Genomic DNA, 24,140 nt, shown 5'->3' on the forward strand with positions numbered 1-24,140 from the left:
TGTCCTGTGATTTCTATGCATGCAGCGCACATTGTGGGGAATGTGGGGAACGGGTATTCTACGCATTCGCTTGGGATCTCTCTAAATTCTAGAATTTCGGAATTTTAGGAATTTTCGGAATTTTGCGAATGTTCGAGCCTTACAGGCAAAAAAACAAAATAAAAAAGGCCACTGACATTTTTTTATCTGGGGTGCCTGCCAGTACAAGAATAGGCATGACAAACAAGATGGTTGAGCTCTACTAGTAATTCACCGGACGAATAAAAGAGGTAGTGACAAACGGGTGAATCAATGGAAAATAAGAACAATTTATTCAGACTGGTACTGACGAAAACTTTCTCTTTGGAAGAACTACAATAATTGCTCACCTTAATTATCGGAGATTTTCCCAAAGTAAGTTTTTCCTTTTGATAAACCTCGACATAAAGAGTCTTTCTGAATCCAGATGACCTGATAACTCGTTACTAGGGCTACTATCTTTGTTTGGCATTTTGAAATCTGCATCACGCTCGGTCATTACCCTTTGAATGATTAGCTTCTGGGTGATTCGATGCCAACAGTGCTTCTAGAACCTTTCAGGGACTTTGGTGTTCTTTAACTCTGTCTGTTTCCTGGGCTAAAAGTACGAAGAGTAACAAAGAGCTGTTTTGCGAGAATAATAACGATATGTGGCCCATTGTTTTCATTCGTGAACCAGGCAATTGTATGAAAATCCCTTTTGAATTTCCACGCATGCGGAGTGAGAACAAACGTGGAGAACCTTGTTGGGCTATTATTGGATTGCAGGAAAATATTAAATGGCATTCTGCGAAATTCATATAGGAGATGCAAATCCTGTTTTTGCAACATCCTGTTCATTATCAGCATTATACGGCCGGCACGCACTTAAAGAAAAAATTCATGAAGAAAACGAAAAGAGGAAGCTAAACTGAAGTCATATCCTGAATAGTTGATTCTTAAATGATCAACTCACTATGGCAACAATTGATGTGGCCTCTAATAACACCTACGTCAAAGTCTACCACCAATTCCAAACGATATCCAGTTCTGCTGTTATAGAGGTTTATTTACTTTAACTTGTTTACCGGATGCTGTAAAAAAAGAGGAATATAAACGACTGAATTATGAGGACGGTAGAACCCTTCAAGACCGAAACATGGTTCATATTGTAAGGTGTGACTGGTTTCACATACGGAAAATATGAGCCATGTTTACTAGAAGAAACATTACATATACTACTGTGAGTATATAGGCGATCAAATCTCATCGTTTAAACCACAGTGTATATATATATTTGGTACAATATCCACTCGTTTCCAGCTTATCTTTACACATTGATGAAATTTTTGAACCTCTCATCAGTAAAATTAAACTGGAAATAACATACGACACAGTTAAAGGCGACAGTGTAGCAATCACGATGGCGTTCACAGCCTTAGTTTTACCAACATAAGTCGTTTAACCACCACGACGTGTGTCTGTGAGAGGAAATGTAAATATGACGGACCTTGGTTACTCGAATGAATACTCGCATGCTTTACTATTATGAGTCGTAGTAAGCTTCCTTCTGACTTCATCATTTCCGTGACTCACCGGACAACTCATTCATGATCAAACAGGCTTTTATAAATATTGCCAAATTTCTATTACTTGTGGTCTGACAACAAATTGTTATTCTTGGAGCGCTTGACCCTAACAGTGTGACTGTACCTAAGAAGTATGTCAATGCCATTTACATGAAGAGTAATCAGGATATTAACAAGACAACAAATGTGCAGGGCTTTTAGGTTCAAGGAGTTTCTTGGCATTGAAAGTCCCTGTTGGATTTTATCCCACCTTATGTACGATTTTAACCTTTGACACATATTAAATCGCGTGCCGTATCGGTTATGAGTTGATGTCTCCAAGAAGCACACATTCATGGTATGGATGCCCGGTTGGAATTAGCAAACTTGATCTATATTTTGTCATGTTTAACTGAATATTCATCATGTTTGGTAGTAGGGGTTTGGCCCAGAGGGTTAGTGGTATTCATGTGAATGGATACCATTTGACTTGAAGTTTATGATGAATTAATGGATAATTAAATTGGTGATGGGTATACTAACTTCGATTGATTAAGTAAATTACTTACGGTGTTCTCCTTAGTTTCTTCTATCTGACATAAGTTAATGTAGAACAATAATTAATGTGTAACCGAATCCAGATGGGAAAATTGGATGAAGAAACCTTCTACTTATATACTTTTTAGATTGGTTTTCCAAGCACCAAACTCTGTAGCCTTGATCCTAGTTCCTCTCAGCTTCGGCTTCTTATTTAGCATTGGTTCGATAACTGGCGCCTTAGAAAAGCACCTACAATACCAGGAGTACCATGTCCGTATATCTTTAATTTCATTTCGCAGGACCATATATATCTTGTCTTACTTTTATATTTGCATCTTAAATCTTAGGTGGCATCCAGTTATCCAAGTCCTTACTACCAACTCTGGATATTATCCAATCCAACAAATTTTATTATACAATAGTAAAAAGGTAAAGTACTGTTACATATAATTTAAAGAATATTAGTATATATTTTTGTTAATATAACGGTTTGAGAAAAGGTGCAGATTGAAATCGGTAAAACAGCACCACTTATTTTCTTTGACTCAAATAGTTTTCTCGTCGTTGTGAAAAGTATTTATCCTAGTGAAAGAAGTAGTATATTGTTCGAATGGATCTTGTACAGATCTCTTTTCTAAATCACTTTCTGGATTTTCGACTCTGTCTTTGCTTCCGAAATAACGTCTCTTGCCGTACTTGTACAATTCAGCACCTGCCCAGAATGCCAAACTGAAGCCAAGAGAGAATCCCCATTCATAAGTGATATCGTAATGTAAGAATACTTTGTCGTTAATCACTGGGATGTAAACCACCGGGAACACAGAACAAAAGCCACCAACAATTGACCAGAATAAAAATTGATTGCTCCAGACATCTTTGAACACTTGCGTATATGGTGTCTCAGTTTCAGGATTCATCATGAAGAATGATCTTCTCATGTCAACAACCTCCCAAGCTAAAATTAATGCACACCACGTCATAGTTGCGAATGCTGCAGCACGGCCCTTGAAGACCAAGCGACACGAATCATCAAAGCCATTGTTACACCCGCGGCCCAAATTACCATCACCAGTACCATAGATTACCGTGACAAAACATGCCATGCAACATGCTGCAATAATTACACCATAGACAAGCATATCGACGATGACTTCCCACGTGAATATAACAGCTTTGGCATCCTTTGGTGGCTTCTCCATCACGTCAACATTAGCCTTCTCCAAACCGAGACCCATTGCTGGAAAACATGAGGTAACAACAATAACCCACAAAACCTCGACAGGAGATAATGGGAATACTGAGAACCCTTCCTCATCAAGAAAACATAAACCAACCATCAAGTACAAAGCTTGTGCCACATTTTCTGCTAAAAGTTGTAGGACGAATTTCTGGATGTTATCGCTCATTCTTCTACCTTCTTCTACAGCATTTAAAATAGAAGCAAAGTTATCATCGCTCAACACAATGTCAGACGCATCCTTCGCAACGTCAGAACCATTGATTCCCATGGCAATACCAACATTGGCAATCTTCAACGATGGTGAATCGTTCACACCATCTCCTGTCATGGCACAGAACCTGTTTCGACGATGCAAGGCTTCGATCATGCGTACCTTAGTTTGTGGTGCACAACGGGCAATAACCAAGGGCAAAACTGGTAGCTCATCGATTTCCTTATCACTCAAAGCGTCGAAATCAGTTGCTGTCATAACCATAAAATTAACGACTTCTTTTGGATAATGATATAAATTGTGAGGTAAGATGCCAACTTCTTGAGCTATAGACTTGGCAGTACCAGGGAAGTCACCTGTCAACATATGGACGTTGATACCAGCTAGGTGACATTTTTTAACAGCAGCAAGCGATTCGCGCCTTGGTGGATCGTATATACCGACTAATCCCAAAAATGTTAGATTATTTTCGACAAAGTCACGTTCCTTCAATAGTTTGTCCTTGTTGATAGTAAATTGTGATTCGTTAAAGGTTTTCTTGGCAAAAGCTAACACTCTTAGCCCCTCACTTGATAAGGTATCAACATTCTTTTGAACAGTTTCCAGATCTTCTTCGGTCAAGGGTTGTGGACTGCCATCAGGAGTGGTATACCAGGAGTTGCAACATTGTAGCACTCTCTCAAAGGCCCCCTTGGTGAACACTTCGTAAATTGGAGCTTTTGGCTCTTCCACATTCTTATATATAGCGGACATTCTCTTCACGCTAGAATCGAAGGGATATTCGGCCACATGCTCGAAAGTGATATCATTGTGAATGTTCTTTTCATCATCGTTGTCTTCACCAGTTAGTACGCGCCTAGGTAGATCCATTCTAGTCGCGAACACTTGAATAGCGATTTCTGTTGGGTCACCATGAGCTTTCCAATCTTGAGTTTCGGGATCCCGGAACACAGTAGCGATATTAGCCAATGTAGCGGTGTATAACCATTGAGTGAATAATGAAACATTTAGCGGACCCAATTCATCAGCATAATACTTGGATTTGAAATCCGTTATCATACCGACATCTTCCTCGTCATCATGTTTGTATTGATATGGAGAAAATTTGGGAATTAACTGAATTTCACCTATGGTAGGATTGAAAGGTTCATTGGAATTCTGGACATTGATAGTTCCAAATTGCGGAATCCAGACTTGTTTGGCAATCATTTTACCTTGCGTTAAAGTACCTGTCTTGTCAGAACAAATGTCGTTAACGGCACCTAATGCCTCCAAAGAATCTAATTTACGAATGATAACATGTCTAGTTGCCATCACTTTAGCGCCTGCAGACATGGTGATTGTTAGAACAACGACCAATGACGATGGGATCATTGAAAGTGCGACACAAATGGCATAGATGGCAACTTGTTTGTTCACCTTAAACTTTTGAGTACCCATAACGACAATAGCGAAAATGACTGCAACCACGAATAATAGAATAGCCAATTGAGACAACTTACGGTGCAAGGGGGTACCGACGCTGGTTCCCAGGAACGTGCCGATAGATTCTCTCAATGTAATCCATAAGTTTCGTCCAAATGACTTGGACTTATCTCTTGAAATTAGCGAAGCCTCTGACTTTAGCGACTTCGCTATCTTACCAATTTCAGTGTTCAAAGCTGTCTTTATAACAATACCAGTCGCTCTGCCCTTCGTAACTGTAGATGCTGCGAAGGCAAGGTTTAAACGATCACCAACAGGCGTATCTTGTTCGTAAACTTCTCCGTGAGACTTAGCAACTGGAAGGGATTCACCAGTCAATAGCGCCTCATCTGTTTCCAAATTTATTGCTTCGAATAGCCTCAAATCGGCCGGTACTGTATCGCCAACCCTAATAATACAGATATCACCAGGCACCAATTCTTTTGACTCGATTGTAAGATCATTACCAGCCCTGATAACATGGGCCGACGGAGTGGATAGTGATTTCAATGAGTTCATTGTCTTCGAGGCGTTATATTCTTGATATGCACCTATAACAACGTTGATGAAAACAACAAATGCAATCACACCACCAGAAATCCAGTCTTTGATGGCGAACGAGATGACCATTGAAATTATCAACACCATAATCATGGCATTACATATTTGACTAATGAAAATGCCCTTAATATTAATTTTTGAATCATCCCCAAGAGTATTTTCACCTATTAGACCCAATCTTTCCGCGATTTGTGTAGTGTTCAATCCCTGGTTAATATGTGTGGATAACAGCGTTTCCACTCGGGACACACTTAAAGAATGGAAATCATCCCTTGCATAAGGAGAATCAGGTGGAATCTCCTTAGACTTGGTGCCCATTGAGTCTTACTGTATGTTAAAAATTTCGGTGAAATAATCACTTTGAAAAGTACTATAGTTTGTTGAATCGGCAATGTATCAGAACTGTCTTCAAAACTAATCTGAATATAGTATGATTAATGTCCGGCGAGAACCACTATATGAATTTTGACGCTTTGGTAACCCCCTACCACTAGGGTCTTCATATTTCTCTTTTATGCATGCTTTGCAAAATTTGTAGCATTTTGTATTGTTAAGACCAGAATAGATATAAGAAGACGTGAAAAAAAGAAATGCGTAATGACAACTAGGTCAGAAGTAAGAAGCTGTGCTTTTATATTTCAGAAAAGCACAGGGCTAATGTTTCTTACGAATTCGATTTGTTAGTTTTATCTAGCATAACGGTTGTCCATGTCTTCTTAAAAAATAATTCGTCTTCAACTTCTTATGAGTCTTTTTCAGCCATTGTTCAGCCACTTACTGTATGGCAAGGGAAGAAGCTGATGCATGTACTGTCAAAGACCTTTGACGAATCAAATTTCTTGTTTAAAGAATACTTTACTACCAAAATGTTTCGAGAATTTTTATTTTGAGTCTCATTTGACATTCCCTCATGCCTCATGCTTGCTTGAATCCTAGTTCATCATCTAGTAGTGAAGTAAAAAGAAATCGTCATTTCACACCCAACTATTTTGCTTTTTTTCTAGTAGTTCAAACCCTTTGAGGAAGACTCTATTATGATTAGCTAGGGTCGACTGAAAGGTTAGATCTTAATGCAAGTAGTATCTGTAGGGTGAATTATGTGATCAATAAAAAAAGCAAGTTCGAAAGGGCCTTTCGTGATTGCCTTTCTTACAGTTGAGCTACCGTTTGTTAATGGGGAAAAAGTTCCTATTGAAGGAAGATTGGAAAAAAAAAATGACACCCAAGAAATATTTGGTTACTATTAAGTTTAAAGTGCCAAGTCTTGATCTGCCAAGTTTTTATCCGTTGTCATATGCTAAGATCTTGTGGTAAACATCTGATGTTATGTAACAAACCCCGCAATGGTATTAAACGGATTCATATGGAGACTTACAATGCATATAGTAAGATGATCATCAATTAATGTATAAATATCGACAGAAACCAGGCAAGCTGACATTTTAAGGAAAGGCACCTTGTATATTTTAAGGTCCTATCAAAATCCACGATCTAGAACATTAATCAATGGATCAGTCTGATATGAAGGTTAATATGGACAGAAAGATCCAATCGAGATCTTCGTCATTTGACAATAATGAGGATTCTTTCCCCAATGCGAACAAGGAAAACTTAACATTTGCTGAAGAAAACCATAAGCAAGAGTTGCTAGATGAATATGGTGTACCAGATAAGTTGAGAGCGAATAGATCGCTGGTAATCAGAAAGATGGAAATTATGAGGAAACAATATACCTCTGTTTTCGCTATTTGTGTGTTTTTGTTCACAGCTTTCTTAGCCGGTGTTGGTACTGATTTGAATTCACAATTACGTAATAACTATACGACGTATGCAACCAACTCTTACCGTTCACACTCTTTATTATCAACTATTGGGGTTGTTAGTTCTATCATCAGTGCAGGTGCGTTGACTGTATATGCGAGATTGTCGGATGTGTTTGGCAGAATCAGATTGTACTTGAGTGCCATGTTGTTCTTCGTTGTAGGTACCATCATTCAGTCGCAGGCAAATAATGTTCAAAAATACGCCGCTGGTACTGTATTTTACAGTCTTGGAACAGCTGGTATCCAGGTGATGATGTTCATCATAATGTCAGATTTCTCGTCGTTGAAATGGAGGTTGTTTTTCACGTTCGCTCCAACTTGGCCAAATCTTTTCATACCTTGGATCACGGGATCAATTGTTGATCGTTTAGATCCAGTTGAAAGATGGTCGTGGGGTATTGGTATGTGGGCTTTCATTTACCCGCTGTCCTCTGTGCCATTTGTAGCTTACTTACTTCTCGTTAGATATAAGGCAAGTAAGACTGAGGAATGGAAAATGTTGTCCTCGGAGAAAACATACTACGAAACTCATGGAATCATTCAAACGTTAGTGCAGCTCTTTTGGAAGGTTGATGTTGTCGGGTTGTTGCTGTTTGTGGCGTTCCTTGGTTGTATTTTGGTTCCATTAACTTTGGCCGGAGGAGTGTCTTCACAATGGAGTAACGGTAAGATTCTTGGACCTTTCATTTTAGGCTTCTGTTTGGTTCCAGCGTTCATCCTTTGGGAAACCAAATATGCAAGGTTACCTATCGCTCCGTTCAAAATGTTAAAAGATCGTGGTATCTGGTCCGCCTTAATTATTTCAATGTTGGCCAAGACGGTGTATTATTTGGCTGCTGGGTACTTATTGACCATTTTGATGGTGGCAGTAAATCAATCAAGAGGGATGGCGGCAGTTATCATGAACGTGTGGTCAGTTGTTGGTTGTGGGTTTTCTCCATTTTTCTCATATTTCGTTGTTAGGGTTCGTAGGCTCAAACCATTCATTATCATTGGTTGTGGTATTTGGATGGTCTCTATGGGTCTGTTATACTACTACAGAAGTGGAGAGCACTCTAAGGGCGGTATCATTGGAGCCATGGTTTTATGGGGTCTAGGTTCCACAATGATCACGAGAACTACTGTGATTAGTAGTCAATCTATCACAGCACATGAAAATATGGCAACAATTACTGCGATCATGTTGGCAATTTCGAGAATTGGTGGAGGTATTGGTTCTGCAGTTTCGGGTGCGATTTGGACGCAAACTTTATATGCCAAACTTGTTGAGACAATTGGAGACCCAGAAATTGCTAAGAAGGTTTACCAATCACCTCTTTCCGCGATTAGAGTTTATGCTTGGGGCACACCTACACGTGATGCCATTGTTGAGGCTTACAGACATGTTCAAAGATTCGAGGTTCTGGTTGCAATGATTCTGGTAATTCCTTTGTTTATTGCTTCCTTGTGCCTTCGTGATCCTGAATTGACCGATGAAGTTGCTCATACTGATATCAAAGATGGTGAATTCATTGCAGTTGACGGTAATGATGCTATTGCTAACTGGTTCAGCAATAAATGGGAAAATATTAAACTTAGACGTAGATCTCATTCCGATGAGTAGAGTTTTCTGAACATTTTGCACAATTGCTTGGAACCTGATTCTGGAAGAAACCATTTGACGTACTTTACGTATTACATTTATTATTTTATGCCATGTAGGCTAAAAACTGCGCGGCGTTTGCAATTTTATTACTTGCAGCATGTGGTCAGTATGACATCGTCAGATGCGGTAGGCAGGCATATCTGCCACGTAATTGACAAAAGGAAGAAATTTATCCTTCAGTAAGTTTTCTTGCAGCATATCGTCAATTTGATTCATTGCATATATTATCACGATCTTTGTGCAGACTGCAAGCGCCAGTATCATAGCCAATGCTGACTGACACATCTGGCAAATCGAAAACAATGTCCAATCGCGTGTCTCACAATCCACGAGTCTGATGCCTAGAGAAGATGTTGCATAGACTGATATATACAGCAACTCTAAATATTGATTCTACTCCATGACATCGTGAGGTTGCTTCAATTTCACATTGACTTTATATAATATCGGTATTTTGGTCTATGACACTACCAACGTATGTATGGCAGGGGAGAGATAACTAAGTAAGTACATTGTAAATATTATAGCCAATCGTCCAAGTTTTTATCGCGATCAGAACTAAAAGAGGAAGTTATTCTATTTCTTTACTAAAAATCATAAGACATAAAAGACATCTAGTTACATTATAAATGTGGACAGTGAAACATGTTTGTAATTAACCGTATTGCTCAACTACAAACCTGACCAGTAAGAGGTTTTCTCCACGTCGAAAGATTCACTCAGGACAATGTCATCGGAAGAAGTACCTACCAAGACTTTGTACTGACCAGCTTCTGAACACCACTTACCGACTTCTTCATCGAAGAAGGAGACAGAGTCCTTCAAGACTAAATCAATCTTTGCTGTTTCGGTTTGCCCGGGTTGAAGTAAAACTTTCTTGAATCCCTTCAACTCCTTCACTGCCCTAGAAACAGATGATTCAGTAGCAGCAATATAAACTTGTACGACTTCAGATCCCGCATATTTCTCACCTGTGTTCTTAACATCAACAGAAACAGAGATAACTTCGTCATTTATTTGAACTTGCAGATTAGATAAGGCAAATTCGGTATAAGATAACCCGTAACCGAAGGGGAATGCAACTCTTTTTTGCAGCTTTTCATAGAATCTGTATCCAATGAAAATATCCTCACCGTAGACAACTCTGCCAAATTCAGTCTTGAAGTTCAAATAAGCTGGATTGTCTTCAAGCTTTAATGGCCATGAGAGAGATAATTTCCCATTTGGAACAACATCACCATACAAGACGTCAGCAATAGCATTACCCAGCTCATTGCCTCCGTACCAAGCTTGAACCAGAGCATTAGCTTTTTGTAACCATGGGAACTCGACAGGAGTACCAGACTGGTTGACAATTACAGTGTTAGGGTTAGCCTCCAATACAGCACGAACTAGATCGTTTGTTCTTGCTGGCAACGTCATATCTTCCCTATCATGGCCCTCAGATTCCCATTCAGCATTCAAACCGATGCATAAAATGGCTTTATCATGAGCGGCTGCAAGCTTTGCTGCTTTCTTGATTTCCTCATCTGCATCAATAGCTTTGGTGACACCAACCTGAAGAGCACCAGATCCGAATTCACTCACCAACTCGCTTGTTGGACCAGAACCATATTCGATTCTGACTTTATACGCTTTACCCTTTTGTAAAGTAACAGTCTTGGTCTTTTCAATGGTACCGGCACCGAAACAGAAATCACCACTGACTTGGCCCTTCCTCTGATCAATCAATAATTCGTCGTCTAAGTACAAAACACCGGTACCGAAAACCTGCAAACCAAATATGTAGTCGGCATCTTCTTCAGGAGTGAAGTAACCTTCTAATGTGATGTAAAATATTGGGTTAGTGGTGTCAATTTTTTCATGCTTGAAATCGAAAAGCAAGTTGAAAGAGTGTTTAAAGGTAGCAACATGGAATGGAGATTCATCCTTTGCTCTCTTTTCAACGGGCTCACTGTAGAAGGAACCGGTAGCACCTGCATTGTCTCCCTCTGCTGGTTTTGAGGGATCGACTACCAGTTGCTCAATTAAATTAGATAAAGTCTTATGAGACTCTGCCCCAATTGTGTATGGTACTTCTTTGCCCACTTTCTTAACAATCCCTTCGTAAGGCGAAATAACATAGTAAGAATTCACGGAGGCAGAACCACCTCCAGAAGATGCCTTTGCTTTGGCATTTGGACCAATAACGACGATTGATTCTTCTTTTTTCAAAGGTAGAATAGAATTCTCGTTCTTCAACAGAACAATAGAATCGGCAGCTATCTTTCTAAGCAATTCAGAGGTTTCTTTAGTGTTGTTAGATGTAGTTTCTGGACCATTTTGAACAATCCCCGTCTTTTCCTGGTTGTCAACAACAAACTTAATCATTTTCAAAACCTGTCTAACACGGTCGTCAACGTCATAAATAGAAATTTGTTCTTTGGAATTTAGAGAGTGTGATACAAGTTCATTAGTTCTCCATCTCGTTGGACCTGGGAACTCAATATCTAAACCATTCTTGATAGAAGCAGCAGTGGTGTAAGTACCATACCAATCAGACATGATCATACCGTCCCAATTCCATTCTTTTCTAAGAATGTCCAACAACAGTTTTTTGTTTTGAGAACAATGTTCGCCGTTCACCTTATTGTAAGCGGTCATTAAACAAACGGGATCGGCATTCTTGATTGCCAATCTGAAAGGTTCTAAGTAAATTTCTCTTAAGGCTCTTTCAGACAGGATAGAATTGGAAGCAAAACGTTGATCCTCTAAATCATTACAAACAAAGTGCTTAACCGTAGCAGCAATACCCTCGGATTGCATACCTTGCACAACAGAACTAGTAGCAACACCAGCCAAATATGGATCTTCAGAGAATGATTCGAAACCACGGCCACCCAAAGGACCACGCTGCATGTTAGTTGTAGGCCCCAAAATCACAGCAGCATTCTTGGCAACGGCTTCCTTAGCCATCAATTTACCCGCCTCTTTCAATAATTCATCATCGAATGTAGAAGCTAGACCAGTTCCGTTAGGGAAACAGCCTGAAGGAACTGAGTCAAAAAACCTAGTTCCTCTGATACCATTGGGACCATCAGAAACTCTCACTGATGGAATTCCGAGACGTTCAATCTCCTTTGTGTGCCAAAAGTCAACAGCTGATAGTAAAGAGATTTTTTCATCTCTGGTTAGTTCGCTTAGCGTTTGTTCAATATCAAAATTAGACATGATTCAAGAAATTAAATACAAGTCTGCCAGTTTAAGTGCTTATGATTATTGTATTGTTCACATGAACAACAAGACAGTAATCAATAATGATAATACAAAACTAGACTGGGTCAATTGAAACCGTAAAATTGAAAAAAAGGTTCTCTTAAATACTTTTCATGCCAAGTATCATTAATCCACCATCGTCTCTTGTAGTCTTCAATAAAGCCGCCCGCCGGCTATGTACAAAACAAACAGGTGTTTTACCGTTCCTCCAGGAAACGTTCGAGCACACTTGAAAATAAGGAAAAGCTACTACCTGGTATAATTTTATCCGGTAGTTTGACAGTTTAAAGACAAATTTTTAGTCATTGCAACGAAAAGCAAAACCCATATAACAACAGGTAGACAGGTTGTATGACTAAAAGTATGTCATTATTTTCATCGTCATATAAGTTCAATCCGCGGCTCTATGTTTAGTGTACCAATCTCAAGTTCCGGTAGCCCAGATAGAGACAACTGACTAGTAGAGTCATCTTTTGAATACCATCAAACACAAACATGTTCCTCCTAACATATACGTAGTGGAAAACGTCTATCACATAGTTGCAAAAGAGCTGTGTATCTATCCCCGCAAAATATATTATCCGACTTCACCTATGGGGAAACTTTAAAATAAATTCGAGGAAATATTTCCGAATTCAACCAGTATATCCGTTCTCCGCTATAATCCTGCTTTATTCCAGGTGTTTCTGTTCAGTTCAATGTTTTTCTAGTATGACTTGAAGAACAGGGACAACGCCAACTCGTTAGTCCATTGTGTTGAACATTCTTGCGTGTTTTCGCTCGGTTGTTTCCGTAGCCACGGAATATATCTGCATATTTAACTGATTCTCCTTTCTTTATTATGTTTAAATTTTCTGGGGTAATCACCCGTTTCTCACCCACTGCATCCTCTTCTGTGCTGATGCGGCGGAAGCGGAAAAAACAATGGCTGCCGAAAATAAAGTTAACGTGAAAAAGGAAAAACAAGCCGTTCGTACCTCTTTCGTGTTACCCCGCAAAAATTAACAGTGGAATATTGAAAATACTAACCGTTTTGCAGAGCTTTTTGCTTAATAGTACACTGTATTCTGTGGAAGTAATTCCTAAGAGATATTTCGAACTATCTTCGAGAGGTGACTCCAACTTGGGTAGCTATTAATGGTACTCTGGGGTGGCTTCAGCCACTCCAGTGTCTCTGGAAAAATTAGATAAGGATTCAATAGTAAGCAATATTTCCGTTACCAGTCAAAGCGCGCTTTGACACCCCACTAAAAGAACGTATACCGTGTCTGAGATCGGGTGGAAATAAGCAACGATTCTTTCGAAATTTCGCTGCATGTTTTTCTTTATGGAGCAATATATTTTAGTAAGTAATGAATAATGAAGAGAGGAGGACAATAGATCTGGAGAAAAGGAATATATTTCGCATTTACAACTGCGATCAGTGATTAATGATACGGAGGAATTTCATTGTTGGGCAAATGTTCTCATGATGCTCAGCAGTAGTTTCGAAGGCAAGCCGATCCAGGGTCAGAGTCATGAGAATAGTCTTGATCACAATCTTGATCATTAGCGCCAGCCTTTCATCGAATGAAAAAAGCAAATGAAATTCCAGATTGGGTTCTCATTGTTGTTTCAACAAATATTGACACTTCCAGTGCAATAAAAATTTAGCTCTGACGCCAACATCCCCCAGTTTTGCATTTTTCTTTGGTGTGTTACGTTGATATTTCCGAAAAGTTTAATATAAAAGGGTCCAAGTGAGAGCATGTACTTCCTTATTTGCCGAATGATTTTAGTTGTAGTTTTCATACATTCTTTAATTAATAGGGTTCATTTTCAATACCAATAAAAACCATTGAGAACGGTATTAGAATTATTACAATAGTGTCGTGTACCTGATAACAATTTTTTTTGAAACATGTCGAGTGATTCAGTTTCTGACACAGTAAAATATGAGATCGCTGACTCTTCTTCAGCGGATAAAGTCAATGTAGAGGATAGACAGCACATGGTGATGTCTGACGTCTTGCCTGACTTGGGTAAGCCGTTCTACAAGGTGCCTTATCTAAGAACATTGTCATAGTTCATTTTTGGTTTATCGCTATCCTCTACGAACCTTGGTTATGATGGTTCTCTCTTGAACGGGTTGTATGCTATGCCAGACTATCTAAACGCGATGGGTAATCCTAACGGTGCAGAGTTGGGTGTTATCTCCAACGGTATGATGTTTGGTATGCTTTTGTGCTTCCAATTTGCACCATATGTCATTGACAAGTATGGCCGTAAGGTCGGGATGTACGTGGGTAATGTCTTGATTTGCATTGGTGTCCTCATCCAAGCAGTATCTGGTGCATGGATCAATGGTTTACCAGAGGATTATGACAAGAAGGACGTGTTCGGTATGTTTGTTGCTTCACGTATCGTGTTGGGTACCGGAGTTTTGTTGATCAGTATTTCGACTCCAGCTTTGATCTCAGAAATATCATACCCTCCTCACAGAGAGCTTTGTACCTCCATATATAATACATGTTGGTACCTTGGTGCTGTTGTCTCAGCTTGGGTCACTTACGGCTGCAGAAACCTAGCTCATCATTGGAACTGGAGAATTCCATCTATCATTCAAGCTTTTTTCCCTATCGTTCAACTCATTGTGCTATACAACTGCCCAGAATCTCCAAGATATCTTGTTTTCCATAACAGAGATTCCGAAGCAAGGGCCATTTTGAACAAATACCATGCAGGTGATAATGAGGAATACGCGGGCTTGATCGATTTTGAATTGGCAGAAATTAAACTGGCTATTGAACAAGAAAAAGCTTCTCAAGCTACCAACTTCTCTGATTTCTTTAAAACCTCCGGTAATCGCCATAGATTGTGGATTTTGATCTGGACTGCAATTTTCACACAACTTTCCGGAAATGGATTGGTGTCTTACTATCTATCCAAAGTCTTCAATTCGATTGGTATTACAGATCCTGATGAGCAATTAGAGTGGAATGGTTGGTTAATGCTTTACAACTGGTTATGTTCATTAATTTTGATGAGTTACATCGCCCCATTCTTCAAAAGAAGGCAATTATTTTTGATATCCTTGACTTCAATGGCCTGTTGCTACATTGTCTGGACAGCTTTATCTGCTGAAAACCAAAAACGTAATTTCGAGGATAAATCTCTAGCAAATGGTGTCTTGGCAATGATCTTCTTATATTATCTTTCTTACAACTTTGGATTCAACGGTTACCCATTCCTCTACACAACTGAAATTTTACCTTACACTTTGAGAGGTAAAGGGCTTACAATTTTCCAGTTGGCCATTAGTCTTGCAGTTATTTTCAACGGGTTTGTTAACTCAATTGCAATGGATGCTATTGAATGGAAATACTACATCTTTTATTGTTGTTTCTTAGCCGTTGAGATTGTTGTCTGTTATTTCACTTTCGTTGAAACTTCTGGAAGATCTTTGGAAGAAGTTGACGAGGTGTTTGGAGATGGTATCACTCAACTCCCAGAAGTGACATCCCAGGTTATGTTAGAAGATGGTAAGAGGTTATCTGTTGAACATCTAGAAAGAACAGAAACCTCATCCTAATAACTAAGGTTTTACGTTCAATACCGCGCATCTTGCAAGTATTCTCTTGTAATAATGCTTAATGAAATATGATAAATTTGTCCAACAAATTCCCATTATCGCATGTTGAGTATCTAGGTTTTTTTACGACCCCGCAATTTGTATTTTTACCATGTTCTTTGCAATTTTAATGATGTCTAATTATCTTCTGTATGTTCATTATCGATATTTATTAGTCTTCGAATTTAAATCCACGTGATCTAATCTGACGATTCACCAATGATATTCTGTACTGTGGAAGCTTGAAGCAGCTTAAGCTTCCACTGATTGGAGAAAATTGAGATTGTTATGTAGTGGTCCGTTGTCTTAATTAAGGACGTGGAATTGGATGCACATACAAAATAAACTGTCTGATATTGCCCGATGAGAACCGAAACTTCCATTCAGAAATTGTTGCGAATGGACTGAGACTAACATTACCATGTTCACAAAGTACGGGTTAACTAAGCCTTCAGAATAGGTTTTTGTATATTTTCATTACATGAACGGTAAAGTAGTAGTACCTGCAGAAAAAATGTACCTGTTTTGAAAGAAATAGACATCGATTATACACATTTCTCGAGAACAGAAACAAAAAGAAATGCCGTTCTTTGGACTTCTAAAATAATTAAGATCGAAGTTTCTCCGACGGGGCCTTTACTGAAGCAATCAGCTTAAACTTTCCAGTCAAAGCCTCCAGATATTATGTCGCCTACAATTTCCTTTTCGGTTAGTATCAGTACCAATATCATGCAGCACTGATAAGAACCTTGTTTTTTCTGTCGGTCAAAATGTTTCTTATCTGAAAAGAAGAAGAGTCCGAAAAAACTCTATTACGGGTTATCTGACCCAGCTCAAACCTGGTCGCTCTCGAGCATTGAGATACAGAACATGTCTTCAATAACACTGATACTTACTTAATATGAGTGGGTTGTTTCACTTAAATTTTCGCAATGATAACGGCAACCGTTGAAAACCTATGCACCTCTTTCTCAATGGGGTACAGCAATGCGGACAAAAACGCAGCCCAAAGTGCTATTTTGTCGTCATAATAGCTGCGATTTGTTTTCCGCCATCAGATAAGAAAGACAGCATCATCAAGCAATACGTAAGATAGTAAATACTGAGCAATTGTATCATCTACTTTCACTTAGATCCAAAGTCAAAAGAAAAAGAACGTACATTGTCTAGACTGAGTCGAAATTAATATATCCACACATTGGAGCTGATTATAATCAAAAGTAGAGCCTAGAACCTTTATAATACGTAACGAATCTGGAGATACTGGAAAATAAAGGGCTCTCAGAACTAGCAAATGTTCTAATCATGATTATATGAACATAGTATTGAGTAGCAATTCCAGAGTAAAACGCGCTCAATCTGAAATCTTTAAATGTGTAAGGGTTCCAGTTTCTGTCCTTGAACGGTTCGTACTCAATTCTGATTCAATATTTGATATTTAACGTTTAAGTATATTTTCTGTGAGGTAAGTAAGTAACCTTAATCGGGTGGAGAGATAAGATGAAACGGAAGGCATCTTGATAAGGACAGATATAATTCCCTCTTCTTTAGAATTGATACGTAGTATAAATAATGATGATGATAGGTACTCATTTTATTATGCTTCTTCTATCTGGGTAAAATGATCGTCAAAAGAGAGCTATTTCTACCAGCATTCTCACAAAAAGAATAAAGATCAATCATGAGCGATTCGGTGTCTTCGTTGTCTGACAAGAATAACTTCGTCATTACCTCCCAAGAGGTGAAAAATAGAGTAGATGTGGTTACCTCTTTGAGAACCATAACATCAAGAAGGGTCGGTGATGTTAACTATATCAATGCCAAGACAGCCCATGATGATACAGAATTATTGGCTGAAATTGGATATAAGCAAGAATTGCAAAGACATTTCTCCAAGACTCAAGTGTTTGGTGTTGCATTCTCCATAATGGGTTTATTACCATCAATTGCGTCTATCTTAGGAGTTGCCTTGCCGGGTGGTTCCGTATCTCTTGTTTGGGGCTGGGCAATTTCAGGCGCATTTGTTTTAGCTAATGGGCTCGCTATGTCAGAGTTGGCGTCTGCCATTCCCACTTCTGGTGGTCTTTATTATTACACACATTACTACGCTCCTCCAAAGGTTAAGAATTTTTTATCCTTTATTGTCGGGAACTGTAACTCCCTAGCATTGATTTCTTGTCTTTGTTCAATCAACTATGGTTTAGCAGGAGAAATATTATCTATTGTTGTTGTCGGTAGCAATGGTAATTTCAACATCACAAATGCAAACACATACGGTGTTTATGCAGCCTGTATCATTGCTACGGCTGTTGTTACTTCAGTTGCTACCACTGCAGTCTCTAGGTTGCAAACGTTCTCTATTGTATCCAATCTACTATTGATATGCATCTTTTTCGTTGTTCTTCCTGTTGGTGTCGCTAGATCAAAAGACATGGAATTTAATGATGCCGCATATATTTTTGGTGATTTCGAGAATTTGTCAGATTGGAACAATGGCTGGCAATTCATGTTAGCTGGTTTCCAACCACTCATTTGGGTTATTGGCGGATTTGATTCTTGTCTTCATATGTCTGAAGAGGCCAAAAATGCCACAGCTTCGGTCCCATTCGGTATCATAGGATCTATCAGTGTATGTTGGTTTTTGGGTTTCTTTATTTGTATTGTCATTGCTGCCTGCTCCTCGCAAGACGTAGCTGCACTTGTAAATACTAAATTTCACCAACCACTAGCGCAAGTCTTATTCGATGCCTTGGGTAAAAAGTGGACTATTGCTATCATGACCCTTATCGCATTCTGTCAGTTTTTGATGGCAGCTTCAAGCTTGACTGCAATCTCCAGACAAATTTGGGCTTTCGCTCGCGATGATGGGTTACCATTTTCGTCGTGGATAAAGGTTGTTAATGTTAAGTTGTCGTCCCCATTAAGAGCAACTTGGGTAGGCGCAGGCGTCGCCCTGGCTATTGGATGTCTATGTTTGATTGGCCCAGTTGCTTCTTCAGCTTTATTCTCATTGTACATCTCTGCTAACTACTTCTCATGGATGCTTCCAAACTTGCTAAGAATGACTTACGGTAAAGATGTGTTTACCCCGGGTGCATTTTTCATGGGGAAGTACCTCTCTCCAGTTGTAAATTGGATTTCCATCATCTTTGAACTTTTCATGATACTACTAGTCTTCTTTCCAACTGAACAGCATGGTATAACTCCAGACACTATGAACTACAGTGTTGTTTTCATTGGTGCAGTATGGTTCTTGGCAACAATTTATTATTTCATTTACAAGCATAAGTTCTATAAAGGTCCAAAATCAAACTTGACAGACGAGGAATACGAGGAAAACGTCGGTCAAGACGTTCTTGACGCTATCTTATCTAAAAGCCAGGATTGGGACAAAACAGAATAGACTTCTGTGGTTCCCAAAAATTGTATGGGCATTTCTAGCCCTCCATTTATGGGAGTAAATATCAAGTATAAGGCCAAGGCCCCCATAAATTAGGCTAAACTCTACTACTTTGTCCACATATAATTATACATTGTTTGAATACTAACTCACTCTAAACCCTTGAAACACTTGCTGCGTAAATTCTTGGCGAACTTACTTCCAGCTTCATAGAACTTTCGCACAGATCGATCCACATTAAAGTTTGTTTTCGCCTCGAAAAATACCCTTTACGGAACTTCTCGAGACTTTAGTTATGACAGTGCATTGATCAGTGTCTTACTTCATCTCACAAAAAGAGGATACTTGTTAAAAGAATCACTAAACCGAACAGTCATGGTAATTATCCAAGGACATCATTCACTAAGTGTTGTCATCTTTTATTGGTAACAAGCATCAAGAAAAGAAGGTAGATCTTTACTAAGTGCTACCGGCTTGAATGTTACAATCGTTTGGTCATGCATTTCACCACGGTCGTAAACGCTGGTTCGCTCGTTAGTACTCCAGACCAAATTCCAAATGCTTTGTGTGAATGTCTAGCAGGTTCGTCTACGAGCAGAAATGGAATCATATTCATAATACTCTATGAGAACGCATCTTGTTTAGTTATTCCTGCTCGGAAGAATTGAAAATCTTTCTGCATTGATTTTCCACGTTTTGAAGGTGCAAACAAAACATTGGTTGACGTATACGAGTTCTAGTTAAGAGAAATCCCACCGGTTCCCTTTTCACAGAGTCACTCTCGGTAAATCGTTTCACCCTTCTTGGTGAACTAGAAAGGCAGGCAATACTCGGCGTTAGAGAACAAACAATGGCATTTCTAGTTCGGATGCCTGTTCGTTGTTGCCTACATCCATTTCTGTGTCAGAGGGCTCGAGTGATGCAAAAGAATCCCAAAAGGAATGATTTGAGATTACTGTACGAAAAAAAATGACAACATTCGGTAATGTTTTTACTATAAGAGCTAATGCTTGGGAACCGGTAAAGGTGGTTCTTCTTTCCGTTAAATATTGGTGGTCTTCACTCTATTGATACCATGAACACGTCAAGAGTTTGAAGCAAAACTACCTCGAAACCTAACTTTAAACTTGAACAAAATGGATCCCCTTCTGCAATTTGTTATTGGGTTCCTAGTCGTATCATCAATACCATATTATTTCATACTGAAGATCAAATACAATTTCATCAAATGGCCCGTTCTCATCTGGTACCTGTTCATGCAGGTTCGCACTGTGAACCGTAAAATGGATGAATTTTAATATTACTATCGAACTAGATGTTCTCTAGAGTTGTTATTAGCACCTTGTTAAGAGAGTACAAGAACCGTATTTTTTTTTTTTGACCTACGGAATATATTATGGAACTGGCCAACATTCAGATTTCGTTGTAAGAGCTTCGCTTATGTGGTTAGTAAACTACTTAAATATTAAAAATCAAGACATCTGGCTTTAAAATGTAGGTTTCCTGAAAGAGGACCAACGAAAATTCTTGGACGTCTTGTTCAGAGCGGTTAAGTAGCTCATTGGCGTTCAGCAGTTCTTTTATGCTATGTATTTATTATCTATCTTTTGTCATTGAAAATATAAGTAGCACATAATAAATTTGAAATTATAGTGTGGAATTTAACCTTAAGCATCGAAATGTTTAAGAGTTTATTTGTGCTCAATTACAAAAAAAAATGGGTAACAATTTGATGTCAATGAACAAAAACTTATTCCCTATTATTTACTGGTACCCTTTGAAAAGGCTGGAAACTATACCCAAAAAATACTGCAGTGCATTAATCAGTCGCGGTGCTCATAGAAAAGAGAAAAGACTTAAGGATTCATGTAGAGGTATACAGTGCTAAATTGAGATATTGACCTGGAACCAAATATCTAAAATAAAGCAGTCTATCCTTCAAGATAGTTCAAACCTCGAATCTGAATTAATTGCTGTGAGTAATTTCTCTCTCAATGTATGATAATTTTGATAATCAGGTAACTTCAATAAATTGATGCACGTTGATGCTGTGGGTAGTCTATCAGTTTCATCACCAGCGTTACGTATCCCAAATAATGGATTTAGAGAATGGAAGCCTTTGAGCGGCGCTGTGGGGACAGAAAAGACGAATTTTAGAAATTTTCGCCTTTCTTCTGGTGTAAAACTACTCAGTACTTGCCAGAAATGTTGGATTGTGACGCTGCTTTCCGAGAAGCCACCATATGACGTGTTTTTCTTTAAGTCTTCGAGGTCGAAATCTTTCTCAGAACCACTGATTAGGGTCTTCAATTCATATGATGTGAACATTCTCAACCAATGTGCAGGTATCATATACGAAAGACCAGTAATGAACCTACTGGTCACAGTGTATAATTGTAAGTTCAACTTATAATGAGAAATGCGAGTAATGTATTCGAAAACATTCTTCTGCGTTACCTTTGTAGACAAGCCATCCTTGATTAATGGTATCCGTTTACCATTTGGTGCATCAGGAACCTCAAAGTATAAATCCATATACGCTAGCTCATTCTCTGACATCTCCAAGAGTTTCATCAAGTTTCTATAATATTCAGGATCTAAAGAATATAGATCATTGAATGGCACGTTCATGTTATTTTCAACGTTGAGAATCTTCTTCAAAAAGAAATCTGCTAATTCAACATCAACCAAAATATTTTCATATAAGCACTTTCCCAAAATCTTCCCCATGAAAGAAATGTACTTCAAATTTTGGGGGGAAACATTCTTAGAAGGATAAAGTTTATTGAATGATGTTGTGTCGAATAATTTGAAAGGCTGATTAATGAAGCCTTCTTGGACTAACGTTTGTAAAAATTCCTTCGTGATACCTCCACCATCTATACCGGCCTCAGGACCGAATTCATTCACAAATTGTATTCCGAGTTTTTCTTTAAACATCTCGCCTACCGCACCGTAGGCATTATAAGCATCTTCCAATGCGTGCTCTCTCCGTATGGTTGATCTTAACCTATTTTCACCAGGAAACACACCAAAAAAGCTGTTACGACTGTAAATTCTGATCTTATCAGCCTCTATCAAATCATTAAAATAGTCAACTCTTTCAAAGAATTTGATCATGAATGGAAACTTAAATAATAACTCAAGTTTCCGGATTTTACTAGAAGATCCCCTTCTTTTGGATTTTAAATCGTCCAAGTACTGTCCTTTGATATTCTGGTCAATAAACTTTTTCTTGTCAAACATCTCGTCCTCATTTAGATCCATCTCCTCGAAGCGTACCAGGTACGCTCTATAATACTGCTCGAATTCTAATATCTCTTTTTTGATGTTTAAGTTATGCATTTCCTCAGGAACCAAATCCCAAAAGGTGCTTGTCCCTTTCTTGAGGAATTGAACCCTAGAATCTAAGTATATGAGGTTCCACATGAGTTCGATGAAGGTGTCTAGTTCCTGGGAGGGGATAAAGGTGTCCGAGCCCAAAATGCTTGATATTAGAAGCTTTGCAATATTTATTGAAAGGGCCTGTAATCGATCTCTCGTTATTATAGTCTTAAATAGTTGATCATCAGGCGACAATGGGATGTAAAAGTTTAGCATTTGGGAACAAACAGAGAACGCATTCAAATTAGCAGCTACGGAATCATCACAGAGTAGTTCAAGAAGATCATTTCTTATATGAGTGTTTGTCAATATTGACATCAAAATAGAATTGCGCTGCATTGACGGAAGTTGACTCAAAAAGAAATGAATACCTTTCCAATAGGAAGAAGACTCTTCTTTGAGCCAATCAAAACAATTTAGTAGAGATTCCTGTAGATTGTCATCAATAAGCCTGACATCGATACTAAGTGGTTCATTTAGCTTTGAACATATGATAACGAACCATGAGGTGTGGACTGATAGAGTAGCTTCCTTGATACCCTTGAAGGCTGCTAAGAAATTAACAACGTAGTTAGCCATATCATCTTTGTTGCGATCCAATGCACATTGAAGCTGCGGTTTCAATTCTGACGAGAATAGAGCACTTATGAATAATAAATAATTCTCCTTCTTCATGGTATGCAGGCTTGAAATGAAATATAAATCATTCCAATAATTTTCATATTCACCGCTACTGTTGCAGGAAGGTTGTGTTAGTGCACTGAGTTGTTCATCAGTAATAAGGTAAGGGCAGTTAAGAACGAATTTCAGTTTGTTATGTATATGAGTTTCACTTGCGGCTGGTGTGTCAAGAGATTTCACTGAACGCATGAGTATTGTATCTAACTCTTCAGAAGTCTTTCTTTCGGACACATCACCTAGCATATTACTGAATAGAAATAATGCCGAAGAGTCTGCAACCGTACGATTGATAAGATACACAAATTCATTGGGCTCAAGGTATGCGTATAGCCTTTTCGAAAAGACTTTCAAAATCGACGCCGCGGTTTTATCCGTCAAACTTTGCTTAACCAACCTGTGAAATATCAAATTGTTGGATATTCTCTTCCGCATGTATCTCTGAATCGTCAACACAGCATTGATTTCCGCCCTTTCCCTTTGTCTTCTAGCCCTTTCCAGTTCAGCGTTCTTCAAGATTGTGTCCCTAGTTTTTCTAGGGGCCCTTGATCCCATGTTAACATTTCGCCGAGTAACCTGGCCATTGAAGTTCATCATCTTTGGTCAGTGAGTTTGTGTATACAATCTTTTGAAAGCTTATTGTTATCAATGGTTTATGTGTAAAGTCTTAAGAATCAAGGTATTTTGTATTTTGATGTGAACAGGAAATTATATTATAAATACTGTAATTTTCCGAGTGGGATTAATACCACACCAGACATAAA

General features: G+C 38.6%; 6 protein-coding genes across 6 annotated transcripts, besides 1 other annotated feature; 3 read left to right on the forward strand and 3 right to left on the reverse strand.

The window, feature by feature from the left end:
* Positions 1-1,976: 1,976 nt before the first annotated feature.
* Positions 1,977-2,348: a long terminal repeat.
* A 302-nt stretch (positions 2,349-2,650) lies between these two features.
* KLLA0_E14587g (uncharacterized protein) lies at positions 2,651-5,899 on the reverse strand (the record flags this gene model as incomplete). The annotated part of the gene is made up of 1 exon (XM_454607.1): positions 2,651-5,899. The coding sequence occupies one exon, from the start codon at positions 5,897-5,899 to the stop codon at positions 2,651-2,653; it is 3,249 nt and encodes a 1,082-aa protein (XP_454607.1).
* A 1,188-nt stretch (positions 5,900-7,087) lies between these two features.
* On the forward strand, positions 7,088-9,007 carry KLLA0_E14609g (uncharacterized protein; the record flags this gene model as incomplete). Its single annotated transcript, XM_454608.1, has 1 exon — positions 7,088-9,007. The coding sequence occupies one exon, from the start codon at positions 7,088-7,090 to the stop codon at positions 9,005-9,007; it is 1,920 nt and encodes a 639-aa protein (XP_454608.1).
* A 714-nt stretch (positions 9,008-9,721) lies between these two features.
* KLLA0_E14631g (beta-glucosidase H) lies at positions 9,722-12,259 on the reverse strand (the record flags this gene model as incomplete). The annotated part of the gene is made up of 1 exon (XM_454609.1): positions 9,722-12,259. One exon carries the CDS (start codon positions 12,257-12,259, stop codon positions 9,722-9,724), a length of 2,538 nt encoding a protein of 845 aa, XP_454609.1.
* A 2,182-nt stretch (positions 12,260-14,441) lies between these two features.
* KLLA0_E14653g (uncharacterized protein) lies at positions 14,442-15,875 on the forward strand (the record flags this gene model as incomplete). Its single annotated transcript, XM_454610.1, has 1 exon — positions 14,442-15,875. The coding sequence occupies one exon, from the start codon at positions 14,442-14,444 to the stop codon at positions 15,873-15,875; it is 1,434 nt and encodes a 477-aa protein (XP_454610.1).
* A 1,720-nt stretch (positions 15,876-17,595) lies between these two features.
* Positions 17,596-19,317, forward strand: KLLA0_E14675g (uncharacterized protein; the record flags this gene model as incomplete). The annotated part of the gene is made up of 1 exon (XM_454611.1): positions 17,596-19,317. One exon carries the CDS (start codon positions 17,596-17,598, stop codon positions 19,315-19,317), a length of 1,722 nt encoding a protein of 573 aa, XP_454611.1.
* Positions 19,318-21,252: 1,935 nt separating this feature from the next.
* Positions 21,253-23,973, reverse strand: HUL5 (ubiquitin-ubiquitin ligase HUL5; the record flags this gene model as incomplete). Its single annotated transcript, XM_454612.1, has 1 exon — positions 21,253-23,973. The coding sequence occupies one exon, from the start codon at positions 23,971-23,973 to the stop codon at positions 21,253-21,255; it is 2,721 nt and encodes a 906-aa protein (XP_454612.1).
* Between the last annotated feature and the right edge of the window lie 167 nt (positions 23,974-24,140).

Source organism: Kluyveromyces lactis (genome assembly GCF_000002515.2).
Source record: "Kluyveromyces lactis strain NRRL Y-1140 chromosome E complete sequence".
In the NCBI taxonomy this organism is placed as follows: Eukaryota; Fungi; Ascomycota; class Saccharomycetes; order Saccharomycetales; family Saccharomycetaceae; genus Kluyveromyces; species Kluyveromyces lactis.